Consider the following 13,848-nt stretch of genomic DNA (forward strand, 5'->3'; position numbering starts at 1 on the left):
GTCCCCTGTTCTGCTTCCCAGGGCACATTCTGAGCTCCTTGGACCTGCCGAGCAGCCTTCTAAGCTTGCGAGGGCTGGGCGGGGGGGCCCTTCCAGTGAAGGACTGGCCGAGTCTGACCCTTTTTGAACATTTTTGCTAGAAACAAGGACCGGGCATGAGGTGGAAGGGGTATGAGTTTCGCTCCTGTCAGAGCCACCGCCCTCATGTCCCTCAACCCTTGCGGACTGGCAGTGACATCTGCCCTTTGTATCAAGGCTTCCCAGACATGTTCCTATGAATAGCATCCTCAAGAGAGTTGCTCTGACAAAGGGTTATATGGTGAAGCGGCCTGGGAATGCTGTGTCCTGTTCCCAGCCCCCTTTGGGGAGGGCGTGCTCATTGCATACAGTAGTATTAAAGGCTCCAAGAACTCTGCTGGGGGTGGGGTGCAGGAACCTGCTTACCTGGACCGAAGCCGGCTTTCCTTCATTCATCTGATTGCAAGTTCCTGTAGCACTAGGATTCCATGGCCTGCATTTTAGGAATATGTCGTAAATGCCTTCCACTTCTGTTGTCATTTGTCACCAGCTTGTGGTCATGCTCTTGGTTCCCTGTCTGCACCCATCCCCTGGGGCTGTTTTCGGGAAAGGGCACGGATTCCTGGGCCACCACCTTTGCCATGTTCCCGTCGTCATTTTCCTGTTGGAGTCTGGGGAATTCTGGGTGTCTGAACCAGGCCCCGGACACGGCAGCCTATTCAGAGGTCTGTGCGATACCAGGTCCTGGGGTGGTCCTGATCATTCTGTGCTTGTTTAGAGCTTTGGTCAGAGACCATGATGTGATGGAGGAGAGCCCCCCCCACCCCCACCGCTGCCGTGATGGGTGGGTGCCGCGCATGGGGGCTTGTCCAGAGAAAGTAGATGTGTAAGTGAAGCGGGCATCTCTGATGTGTCTTTGCGGGCAGTTTTAGCTCTTGGGCGCCTAGCTTGGTACCCAGAGAGATTGAAGGAGGAGGAACGGCGAGGTGTACTGGGGGCTTTTCACGTAGTGAGGCTCCCCTCTGACCGAGAGGGTCTCAGCAAGCACAGTGAGGTGCGGAGGCAGGAGGCTGGCTCTGAGGTCCTCTGAGCCTCATCCGGTTTTCAGATCCAGTGGCTGAGCCCTGCAGGCCAGTGGAGGCCAGCAGAGCTGTCCCTAGGGTGTGCGTCCTGTGCGCGTGTTGGGGTACGTGGGAAGGGAGGATCGCCAGCAGCTGGAGAATGGGCTGTGACTCAGAGATGCAAGGAGATGAGGGAGGAGATGGCACTGCTTAGTGAGAATGAAAAGTTCTCAAGGCTCAGATGCAGTCATCTCACCTCCTGCAGCCTCCTGTTCTAGCATCAGGACCAGAGTTACTGGTGGGGCAGCTCACGTCTTGCCTGTACCACCTCTGGCTGCAGACTCCCTGCGTGCTGCCCCTCTCAGAGATGCCATGACTGCTCCTCTACCATTGATGTTCGCTGACGCATGTATCCGGGTGGCGACGGGGAAGCCGCAGGAGGCGCGTTTATGATCCGCCCGCCTCCTGTACTCCCTAGCGAGGGCTCTGGGCCCTAAATCCTACACAGCCAGCCTGAATGTGTGGGGAGATGAGATCCCTCCCTTCCCTCCACTGTTAGCAGCCTTACTCCTCGTCTCTCCTGCCTGGTTTCCAGATGCTGTCAGATCAAAGGTTGCTGGGCAAGACCAGTGGCAATGACTCGCTTCTCTTTGCCACAACAGTAGTTAGAGAATGAAATCCCATGTGCAGAATGACTCTGGGGCTGGGGTTTCCCTCTCTCTTTTCTAACTGTCCCCCGCCTCCTGCTTAAAGCAGAGCTTATAGCACAACCTTCCTGTAGGAATCAGGATGCTGGCAGTGGAGTCATAGTTCCGTTTTTCAAAAAGGCGCAGGGAGCCCCTTCACCTGTCTTCAGGGCAGTGTAACAGGAAAAAAGCTGAAGTCATCATCCACTCCCTTGTACTTTGATTCCTAGAGGCCCCGACTTTGCTGCCCAGGATGCAGAGTCCTGATGTGTGTCTCTGTTTCCTATAGATTAGAAGCTGAGGAGAAAATGAGGTGGGACAAAGCTAGCTTCTCCTGGCCCCATTAAATATGTTTCTGAACTGGATGTTAAAATAGAAGGGAGCGCATGGAGAGAACCGTTCCTTTCCCAAGGGCTTTTCTTCTATTTAGTTGAGCGGAGGTTCTAGAGGAGGATACTCCAGATGTGATTCCCAGAGACAGCAATGAACAGCCACAGACGGATCCTTGCTGAAGCATCCCATTACAGTCCAGTGGTTTGAAGACTGAGGATACTAGGAAGCCTGCAATGGCATCAACACGTCTTCCTCCCTTCGTCCCGCTTCCATTTGCAGCCCTAGTTAATTCCCGGATTTATCACTGAATTTACTTAAGTATCTGGAGTGTCTGCCATATGGCCATTGTATTATTTATTGGCTGCACTTGTCTTGGAGAAGATGCTTTGTGTTCAGAGCTTAATCAGAAACAGAGTTCCACGTGCTAAGGACCGTCCACTGTCCTGCCTGCCTGTTTGCAGACGGCGCAGACGCGATGCGGGTTGATAAAGTTGTGTACCAGGGTGCACAGCCGTCTTGGAGGCTGTGTCCCTCTCTCATTGGTGAATCTTTCTTAACTCCTCCTGTCCCACGCCGTTTGAGTACATGATCCTGGCCACCATCATTGCCAACTGCATCGTCTTGGCCCTGGAGCAGCATCTTCCTGAGGATGACAAGACTCCGATGTCCCGCAGACTGGTAGGTGCCTCCCTTCTTCTCACTGTCCCCACCCCCCATTCTTCTCCCCTGGATCCCTTCTCCTTTGCTTCATCACCCGGCCCCTTCTCTCCTTGCCTACCCTATAGTTCTGCAAGTTTGTTCTGTTTTCGGGGAACGAGTTGATAACAAATCCCATTGGGATTCATAAGAACAAGAGGACTGATCTTTTAAATCCCTGCTTCCAGGAGGTTCTGAGGGGGCTGCAAACCCCTGTGTGTGCACTGCATGGCAGCCGGGCAAGAAGAAGGGGCAAGCATGAGGTCCACTCACTTCACTTCTCTTTCTAAGGGACTTTGGAAGCGAGAGGGAAAGGGGAGGGTAAAGAGAGGAGGAAGGATGCTCAAAGCCTCTGTGCATTCATGGTTCTGAACTTCCTAAATATTGGCCTATTTTCTCTGTAAAGAAATTATCTACGTGTCTAAAGTAGTTCCCCTAAGAGAGCAAACAAAATGCTTAAAATCCAAATGTGTGGGCACCTGGCTTCAGCTTCATTACCTGTGAATGAGAAAGAACTTCTAAGCTCCCAGCATAGGTGAAGGCCAGCAGTGGGAAAGCCAACCTCTTCTGGGCAAAGCCAGCACCATCGGCCACCTTCCTGGGAAGACGGCTGGTTCTGGGTATGAGGCCCATATCCATCCATTTCTGCAGCTTTCCCCTGGGGTTTCCTTTGCTCTTGTGTCCTCTCTAAGTCCCGCAGGGCCCCCACTTCCACCTGTACACGGGGCTAGGCACCAACGTCCAGGTGTCCTGGAGGAGAGAGGAAAGGTCAGAGCAGAGGGTACCCAGCCAGGGTGTGCCTTGGCCTGTGACGGACACAGCTCAGTCTGCTTACCAGCACTTCTGCTCTTCATCCCACAGGAGAAGACAGAACCCTATTTCATTGGGATCTTTTGCTTTGAAGCTGGGATCAAAATCGTGGCCCTAGGGTTCATCTTCCATAAGGGCTCGTACCTCCGCAATGGCTGGAACGTCATGGACTTCATCGTGGTCCTCAGTGGGTAAGTCTTCTTCCTGCTTCTTCTTGGTGTGTGGAGGGGCCGGCCCGTGGAGTCATGAAGTGGCTGGTGCAAGGAACCTGGGGATGTGAGGATGGAATTTGGTGGAGAAGGGACAGAGGAAGAAATTCAAGGAAAAGATTCTCCCTGGGGCTGTGCCATAGGTGAGCCGCCTGCAGAGAACAAGTACTCTGGAGATTCATGGGACCTTTGGCAGAGGCCATGGATCTAAGCTCTGGCTGCTGCTGCTGCTTCTGGTTTTCCATTCTGTGCTTGGCTAAGTGGCGCACACACCAGCCAGTGAGTTCTTTTTCCTGAAGCAAGCTGCTTGCCCCAGCCTGAGAGAGGCACCCCCTCCAATGGTCCAGGAGATGCTGTCAGGTGCAGTTTTCTTTTGGAGGTTGAAGAAGACTCCAAGTGTGTTTTCTGAGACTCCTGTTCTGATAACGGAATTTGTTATGCTTTACAGATTTATTTATTTACAGACTTATACATATTTATAATACAAGGAGACATAAAAGTGAATCACATGGAAGTGTTTGATGACACAGCCATTTGGAAATTAACATAGGAATACTACATTGTGGCTGATCCAGCATCATAGGCGGCCTATCTGAAGGCAGTACACTTACTTATGTATTTGATAATTGTTCTTTTGGAAATGAAGATAGTATGCCTATAGCAGGGCTGATGAAGTGCTGTTGGCTGCACTTGATGTTGGCCTTGGGTCTGATGATCACGGGCATCCCTCCCTGGGCTTTTGTGTCTTCTTGTGTGCCTTTTGGTGCCTGCGAGGGAGAGGAGCAGGCCAGGCCCTGTGGGTCCTGTGTCAGTGTAACAGTCAGGGCGTGGTATGGAAACGCTCTTACCCAGCTGCCTACCAGACTGTAGTTCCAACCCCTGAAGCCAGGGTGAAAATGGAGTGGAAAAGGGGCGGGGTATGAACTCCCATTGCGATTGGCCGAAGGCAGAGGGGAGCAAAAAGACATTTTTCAGAGAACAGCCAGAGGAATGCGGGTCGTTAAAATCTGGCAGGAGAGAGAGTTTGGGATTGTTTGCATCTATTCATTATCTTATGCAGTAGACATAATCCTCATGTGTTTCACCTTCATATCAGTTGTGATTAAGTGAAAGGGCGAAAGTTGAGTGTGTAATGGACTGGAAGGTGTAGATCCAGCTCACAAGCATCATACCTCTTAATACTGGGAATGGATAAGTAGATAGAGGTAACTATTAATGTTTAAAAACACCTATCGTTGTATAGAAGGATTTTCCGAAGGTTACTTTTCTAAAAGAAAAATATCCTACTGCATTTAAAATAGGTTTAGTGTATAAACATACGGCTTATCCTTAGTGTTTCAGAAGTACATGGACATAGACTGCAGTATATCTGGGTGATGTTTTGTGGGATTTTCTTCTCCAAGCTTTATTGGAGTATGCTTGACAAATAAAAATTGCATATATTTAAGGTGTACGAGGTGACGAGTTGATGGATGTGTGCATTGTAAAATGACCACTGCAACCAAGCTGACATATCCATCATTTCACATAGTTACCTTTTTTTTTTTTTGGTGGAGAAGAAACACTTGAGGTCTACACTTTGAACAAACTTGAAGTATGCACGTGATTATTTCCTGTCCTCCCCATGAGGTCCTTACACCTCACCATGTATATCACGTACCAGAACTCATTCCTCTGTGGTTGAGCATTTGTATCCTTTGATCAGTACCTCCCCTTTTCTCCTCCTCCTGGCCCCTGGTAACCACCAAGCCTTCCTCTCTCAGTATGATTTCTACTTTTTGTTTTTTAGACGTCACATTAAGTGAGATCATGCGGTATTTGTCTTTCCCCGTTTCACTTCAAATAATATCCTTCCGCTTCATTCATGTTGTCTGGAATGTCAAGATTTCCTTCTTAAAGGCTATAACATTCTGTGTGTATGTGTGTCTCACATTTTCTTGATCCATCCATCCATCCGTTGATGGACATTAGGTTGCTCTCGTATCTGGCGGTTGTGAACAATGGGCAGCGAACATGGGAGTGTAGATACCGCTTTGAGATCGTGTTTCTCTTTCCTTTGGATAGATACCCAGAGGTGAAACTTCTGGATCACATGGTAGCTCTATTTTTAAATTTTTGAGGAATTTCCATACTGTTTTCTCTAGTGATTGCGCCAATTTACATTCCCACCATCAATGCACAAGAATCCCTTTTCTTCACATCCTCGCCAACAAATGTCATCTTTTGACTTTTTGATAATAGATGTTTCAAATGTTCCTAAGAAAATAACATATACTATGTAGACTGTACACAACTCATAATGGTTTGACTTAGGTTTTTTTGACTTTACATTGGTGCAGAAGCAATGTGCATTCAGTAGAAGTGGTGCTGTGAATTTTGATCTTTTCCTGGGCTAGTGACAGGCAGTGTGACACCCTCTTGTGATGCTGGGCAGTGGCAGTGAGCTCTGCCATCTCAGTTAGCCATGGAATCCTGAGGGCAAACAATTTATACAGCGACAACCATTCTGTACCTACACTGGTTGTGTAGGTACAGTAGTCAATACATGGCATGAGATAGTCAACACTTCATTATAAAATAAGCTTTGTGTTAGATGATTTTTCCCAACTGTAGGCTAAGGCAAGTGTTGTGAGCACATTTAAGGTATTTAGGCGAAGCTGTGATGTTTAGTAGGTGAGGTGTATTAAATGCATTTTTTACTCACGTTGTTTTCAAATTACGATGGGTTTATTGGGATGTAACCTCATCATAAATCCAGGAAGATCTGTACAGTGAAAGGCCTAAATGAGTCTGAGTCATTTAGGAATGCTGTGATTCTGTCTGAAAGAAAAATAATCTGTTGTATATGTATTATACATTAAAATTGTATGAATTCTTGGTCCCACTGAGTCCTGTATGTGTCAGAGGCCATTTGAAATGTCTCTTCTAGTCCTCTTATTTTTATATTCGTCTATGTTCATTAAAGAAAATACAGAAAACACAAGTCAAAAGAAGAAAAAAATAATCACCTGTAAGAAACACTCATTATTTTGTGGCATTTCCTTCCAGCCCCTTTAGTGCTAAGCAGACTCTCTTTTCCATGGTTGTAATTTTGCTGCCTTTTTCCACATGGTGTGGGCATGGTACCTATTACTCCGTATTTTGGTAAACATTTGCAGTGACTGATCAGCAGTTTGTTAAATAGCTGTGTACAGCTGACAGCCCCATTTTTTTTTTTTTTTTTTTTAGTTTTCTGAGACATACTGAATTCTGCTTTTGGATGTTTATTAATTATTGTTATTATTATTTGTTTTTTTTTTTTTGTCTTTTCTAGGGCTGTGCCTACAGCGTATGGAGGTTCCCAGGCTAGGGATCCAATTGGAGCTGTAGCCGCTGGCCTACGCCAGAGCCACAGCAACGCCAGATCTGAGCCATGCCTTCAACCTACACCACAGCTCACGGCAGTGCTAGATCCTTAACCCACTGAGCAAGGCCAGGGATCGAACCTGCAACCTCATGGTTCCTAGTCAGATTCGTTAACCACTGGGCCACAACGGGAACTCCTGTTATAAATAATTATTAATGATGCTCTGTTGTACATCTTTTGGATACATTTTAAGAGGCATTTTGACAGGCTGAAGTGCTTCTAAAGGAGAGTCTGCCTTTCTGGGACCTAGGATGTGAGGGAAGGGGTGGAATTGGGCAGCTGACGCAGCAGAGAAGGCTGGTGGGAACTGTCAGCACTGCCTTCAAAGGAGGGTTCCCGTGGTTGACGGAGCAGATTTGTAGGGGTCAGCACAGTCCTGTCAGGATGGCCAAGAAGGCCTTCTGTCCCTGCCTGCATGCACGTGGGTGCACAGGAGCAGGTGCAGGTGCTGAGCTCTCGGCCATGTCACTTGTCCTCTTTGCTCTGTTTCCACCCAGGGCTGGCATCTCCCCTTCTTGGTGGCTCTTCAGTCTTTGCTAAAAGGCCATTGATGTCCATCTGAACCAACAGCACTGTGCCCCTGTTTTTCCTGAGCTTACTCACTCTTTCTCTCCAGGGAAAGGGCTTAGGACTCTTGAGATCTGAGCGAAGGGTTGTGGTTCTATCCGAGAGGAATGGATAACCAAATTTCATCTTCTGTTCATGCGATGCTTTCATCTGCCACTTTGCATTGCTTCTAAAATTATATTTCTCTGCTGGAGCATCTCTAAAATCAACCTTGTCCTAAAATGACTGCCTGATATGGGTTAATTGACAGCATTTGTGTTTCTTAGTGGTAAATAAAACTATGGGGCATCTTACAACTATTGGGGTCTTAGATGCAGTGACCCCAATAGTTGTTGTCATACCAGCCCAGGGAGGCAAGCAGATTAGCTAAGAGTTAACCCGTTCTCAGAGAGGTTAGGTGCTCAACTCAAGACCATCAACTCCTTAACAGCTGACCCAGGAGTTGGCACGGCGCCCCTTGACCCAGGGCTGGTATTTCTCGCCTGCCTGGTGCTGCCCGCTCTCCAGGTTTCCTGATCCCCACGCTCACAGCAGCCCCTCCTGGCTGCTCTGACTTCACACCTCAGCTCCGGGTGTCACCTCACGTCTGCTTCCTGTGCACAGGAGGAGTGACAGGTGCTCAGTCTGAGGTTGTCCAGCTTCTCAGCTCTCAGTGTGTAGTGGTAGAGGGGAGGGGAGGGCTGAGGTGCCAGACAGCTGGCTTAGCAAAGGACCTTCCATCACTACTCTTTGCTCAGAGATGGGTAGCTGGGGGTCCTGGGCCACCACATTTTGCCTGTATCTCCAGCCTTCTAATCTTTAGAATTTTAGGTCTGTAAGTTGAGAGAATTCATGGTAATGTATATAAATTAATTTATGTACATTATTCACCTAATCCTTATAATCCCTACATAAGATCTCATGATCCCCATTTTGTAGATGAAGAAATTGAGGTTCAGAGAGGGTACCTGACTTTCTAGGAGGCACTAGATCTGGGACTTGAGCCCACATCTTCTGGCTCCAGGTTCCTTCTTCTTCATTCATTCATTTATTTTCCCACACTGTCAGTGACCTCACAGCCTCACGGACTCTGTGGTTCTATAGCTCTGTGATTCCATGTTCTTTTGGTCCCCGTGAAGCAATGTGGGATGGGCTCAGAGATGAACATAATCAGGCAGATGTCCCTGATCCAGAGCTGAGGCTTCACGTGCGACCTGAAGAGGACCAGAGCCCCGTGTGTCCATCCTGAGCCTTCTCTTTGTGGGCTTGGAATAGAACCAACTCTCTGCTCTAGAGTTAAGAGGGCACATTACTTAACGCTCATGGTTTAATGCTTAAAATCTGAACCAGAAGTACTAGCTTGTTTCATTAATTGGCATATTCCTTCCTTCATCCATCCATTCATCCATTCATTTATGCAATGAAATGTGTGCTGTTGAAAGTTCAAGCAGATTTTGGGATTGAGAAACCCCAAGGTTAATGTATTCTCGTTTCTTCTAAAAGACAGTGGAAGAGTTCCTTGGTGGCTCAGTGGTTTAAAAATCTAGCATTGTCACTGCTATGATGCAGGTTCGATTCCTGGCCCCGGCACTTCTGCATGCCTTGGGCATGGCGCCCCCCCCCAAAAAAAAGAGAGTGGAATTTGCCACTCTTTTAATAGACTGTTACCTTATATAACTTTGGATCTCTCTTATATTGGTAACAATTCAGGAGATGTTGTTTATAAACATTTGTTTGGCCATCTGGAGAATCCTACATTATTTGAAGTCATTATATATTAATCTAAATAATAATCACAGTACCTGGAATCTATGGGCAAAGGTAGGGGAGGATGAGAACTCAGACACTTCTGACACTTGGGTAGGAACAGGGAAGTGAGGACTGTGTCTCTGAAGCCTGTTCATCTCTGTAGCCCCTGTGCCTGGATTGGAATAGGTACTTAATAAATGCTAATGGAATGGAGTCACTTTCTCCATCCCAGATTATCTTGCCACCGGTAGGAAACAGACAAGAGTGCTGGGGGCAGCCTGGGGCTGGGAGTACGGAGGGGCTGCCTATTCCCAGTCCTTGCCCTCGGTCTGGCTGAACCAGGCACATCTTCGTCTCTCATGAAGCTCTGACTCAGCCCAGCTGCTCACATGCTGATCACTCTGTTAGAGAAATGAAAACAAGCGATGTAGTCTCTAGGTTAGCAAGAGAGACTGGGTTTCCTGTCATTCGGGCCTAGGTGCTAGGTGCTCACTGTTATCTTTTGGGGATTGCTTCCTGGGGGATGGGAGCATGGGCGGGGTCGGAGCTGACCATTGAGACTCAAGCTCCTGGAAGTGGTTATGGGTGGGGGCAGGGGGCATGGAGAAAGCAGCGGTATTGCCTCACCTGGCATTTGCCATGGAATAAAAGCTGTCATTTATGGAGCCATATTCCACAGATGACATTTATATTTATATCTTTATCTACAACTGTTGCTCAGACTGTGCTTTGCTACCAGTTTTGCCAGCTTTTCTGTGGGAGATGACCTATTTTGACTTCCCTTAACTGCGAGCCCTTGGGTGTGAACCCTGAAGAGTGGGCAGGTGTATCCGAGCCTGGGGCTCTGTCTCCTTCCTCTCCCACGGCCATTTCCCCAGGGCCCCGGTGACCACCTGTCCCCACCCCCCTGACTTCCTTCAGGAGACATCACTGAGGGCCTGCCGCGTTCCAGGCACTGCACTTGATATGGGTGGGGAAGGGCTGAGTGTCCCCACCAGGAGCCCACCTGTCATGAAACTCAGAAGAAGGGCATCCAACCAAGCCCTGGGGGCTGGGGGGTAACTTCTTGGAGGAAGGAACATTGAAGTCGGGATGTGAGGGTAGGCGGTTAGGACTTAGCCAAGGATGGAGGAGAGCTTTTCTGGGTGAAAGGATGTTACATACAAATCCTTGAAGTCGGGAGAGAGACAGAGAGAGTTTGTGCACGCGCGTGCGCGTGCGATCGAGTGTGTGCAGGACACGTCTGGGAAAGAGTGAGTGATGCTCCCTGAGAGGTCGGCAGGGGCCAGTTGAGGCCATGCAGAGGCTATGTACTTATACTATGGCGGGAAGGCGGTGGGGAGCCACCGAAGCTTTGAGCAGCAGTGGGATGGTGGATGGTTGGTTCCCACTCTGTGCTGGATGCTGCACATGTGTTTTTATCCCGGCATTAACTCTGAGGAGGGGCGTGGAAAGGAGACGGGAGCCACCACCATACCCTTGGCTGCAGTTCTGGAGGCGGTGCATAACCCAGCAGAGGGAGGAAGGACGAAGGGGAAAGGGGTCAGGGAGCAGCAGGGCCCAAGGAGATGCCGCAGAGGCGCTGGGAGCTGCCAGGGGACGTCCTCAGTTCCGCACCAGTGGCACAGGCAGCGTGGTTCAGCCCGAAGCCCGGTGGGAGGAGGATGATAACTGGAGCTAAATATACATCGATAGGTATTTTTAGAGGGTTTCTGTAAGGAGGCCGCCCTAATACATGAGTTTCCCAAGCAGCTAAAGATCGAGGAAAGCAGTTTTCCTCCTGGAGCCCCGTCGCTCCAGTGCCGAGAATGTGGGGGAGGTGTTGCGAACGCAGCCGCGGGGCCCCCAGCCCAATTTAAGTCTCTGCGGTAATAGTATGCTAACACTTGGGATTTATATAGCGGCTCCATGCCAGTGAGCCTGGCGAGCATTTACAGACCTGTCTTTTACTCATCCTTTCTGCTCCAAGTGGGTGGAGCAGGGAGGTGGGGAGGAAGGAAGGGGTGGGCAGAGGAAGGAGGCAGTGGAGCTTGTGGTTTCAGAGGTGGGGAAACTGAGGCTGAGTGGGGAGATGTGGAGGGCTGGGGGCTGTGCAGAGGAGCCGAGTCAGAAGGAGAGGAGGTCTCCTGGGCCGTCATGCTGATGGCACAGGGCTCGCCGCTGCTCCCTAAGCTGGACTGCTGCTCAGGTTCTTTCTCCCAGCAGAGGTGGTGGCTGCTTGTCTGAAAGACCTCCCCGTCCTCCCTGGCTCCTTGCTTATTTCTAGCTCCCCTTTGGAGGAACACAGCTGCTACTTTGCAGCATCTCTTTTCATTGGGACCGTTAGATCGCTTTTAATTGGGTGTATGGTGGAAAAGATAGAATGTGGAATTTCCATGCAGGGGAGAGGTGGGCAACAGGCAGAATGTGGAGCTTGGAGGGCTCTTTGTAGCTCCGTGCTAATGATAAACCCAGTTCTTTCAGGGAGACCCCAAACGAGAGTCCCAAGTAGTGGTTGATGGGCAGCTGAGCTGCAGTTTCTCCTCAGGTGGGAGAAAATTCCTTCTTGTCTATATACTCTGTCTGTCTTTCTTCTGTATTGTGATTCATCATCGATTCATTCCGTGGATATTTTTTGAGTACTTAACTGCGTGCTGAGTCTAAGACATTGCTGTTGGGATGGTGTCTCTTTCTTGAAAGGCTGCTTCTTGTCACCTCCATGGATGGACAGAAGGTCAAACTGGAGAGAATGAGTGGGGGCCAGATTGGTCTTGATGTCACCCAGGAGGAGGGGAATCCAGAGCGAGTGGAGGAGTTTCCAGGTCGTCTGGTTTGGGATAGTATTTTTCTAGCTCTATAATTCCTTCAGGGTAACCAAGGGAAGGATGACAAGGTGCTTTCTGAGCCAGACCACTGCCCTGGGCTTGGCGCTGCCACTGAAGGCAGTTAAGTGCAGGCAGTCTTAGGTACATCCATGAGCATGTGTGCAAGAGGGCAGCGGGGGTGAAAGTTCCAAGGCAGGACTACACAGAGCAGAGATGGCTAAAGCATAAAGGTACCCTCTGGAATTCCCATTGTGGCACAGAGGAAGTGAATCCAACTCGTGTTCATGAGGTTGCAGGTTTGATCCCTGGCCTCACTCAGTGGGTCAGGGATCTGGTCTTGCTGTGAGCTGTGGTGTAGGTCGCAGATGTGGCTCAGATCCCACGTTTCTGTGGCTGAGGTGTAGGCTGGCAGCTGTAGCTCCAATTCAACCCCTAGCCTGGGAATTTCCATATGTGGCAGGTGCAGCCCTAAAAAGCGGAAAAAAAGGACACTCTATAGATTTACAAGAAAGACTTGAGAATGAAAGAGAATGTTCACATTTCCGTTTTGTGGATGATGTTATGTCTCCTCCTTTGGGTAGAGCTTTTGTGCGTTTCTGTATATATCATAAATATAATCCCCGATTGAGTACATATGTGTCAGTGTGAAATGCGAAATGTAGTGGTACTATTTAACATATTTCTCCCTGAAGTCAGAAAATAGCAGATATGTGGAGTGCAGAGTGGTTATCAAAGGGAGCAGCACAGATGTTGCAAGAAAGAAGAGAGACCGTGCAGGACTTCAGGGAAACATACAAGGGAAGGTTAAATCTGAGGTCCCTAAACTCACCCACCCAGTTTTAGACGTGGAGGAATGATTCATTTATCTAGCTTTCCATATGTATTGGTTTTCATAGCAGAGAGAACTGAGAGGCTCAGGTGCCTAAGCCACACGTCCGTGGTCTTGAGCTGAAATGTGCTGAACTGGGACTTGGATCCTGGTGTCTCAACCTCACGTCCAAGACTTGGTTGCAGCTGGGCTTCACTGTCTCTGGCGGCGAGAGTCTGCTGCTTCTTGATTGTGTTCAGGCCACTAAACTGGAGGATGAAGAAATAAATAAGACTTAAAAATTTGTTGGCCGGAATCTGTTTATCCGTCTGTCTGTCTGTCTGTCTGTCTATCTATCTATCTATCTATCTGCAACTAATATGGAAACAGAGTTTGATATAGCAGACTCAGTGGTTCAGGGGCCCTCGGTTCCGGTCCTGATCCAAATGTACATTTTCTCTGTGATTCTAACCGTGACACTTTCCTGTATGAGACCTCATTTGTGGAATGAAAGAAGCACCTGCCCTCGCTCCCTACCAGGTCTCGTGACAAGCAGATCCAGCAGTGTCGATGCTGATGCTGGTGATGATGGCTTGGATTTTCCCAGGAGCTTTCATGTCTTTTTTGAAATGTGGAAGCGCTCATACACCACCTCAGCACCCTCATAGGCCATCTTAAGCAGAGGAGCAGACAGCAAGCAGTTCTCGTCTCCACTTTGCAGA

General features: G+C 48.9%; 1 protein-coding gene across 20 annotated transcripts in view; it reads left to right on the plus strand.

Annotated features, from left to right (window-relative positions):
* The window catches only part of CACNA1E (calcium voltage-gated channel subunit alpha1 E), a 607,618-nt gene that overhangs the window by 320,481 nt on the left and 273,289 nt on the right, over positions 1 to 13,848 (plus strand). For 13 of the 20 annotated variants that reach the window (XR_014816369.1, XR_014816370.1, XR_014816366.1 and 10 more), the window contains exons 4-5: positions 2,670 to 2,776; positions 3,656 to 3,795. Coding sequence is in view for 9 of the 20 variants with exons in the window: in XM_084977833.1 (XP_084833959.1) it covers positions 2,670 to 2,776; positions 3,656 to 3,795 (247 nt within the window). In the remaining 11 variants the exon portion in view is untranslated. The remainder of the gene's footprint in view (positions 1 to 2,669; positions 2,777 to 3,655; positions 3,796 to 13,848) is intronic. The other 7 variants (XR_014816375.1, XR_014816374.1, XR_014816368.1 and 4 more) reach the window with 1 other exon arrangement.

This window comes from Sus scrofa, chromosome 9 (assembly GCF_054392235.1).
Source record: "Sus scrofa isolate SSC_HxYL_T2T_F1_AM1 chromosome 9, Sscrofa_HxYL_maternal_Yorkshire_Landrace_v2.0, whole genome shotgun sequence".
NCBI lineage: Eukaryota > Metazoa > Chordata > Mammalia > Artiodactyla > Suidae > Sus > Sus scrofa.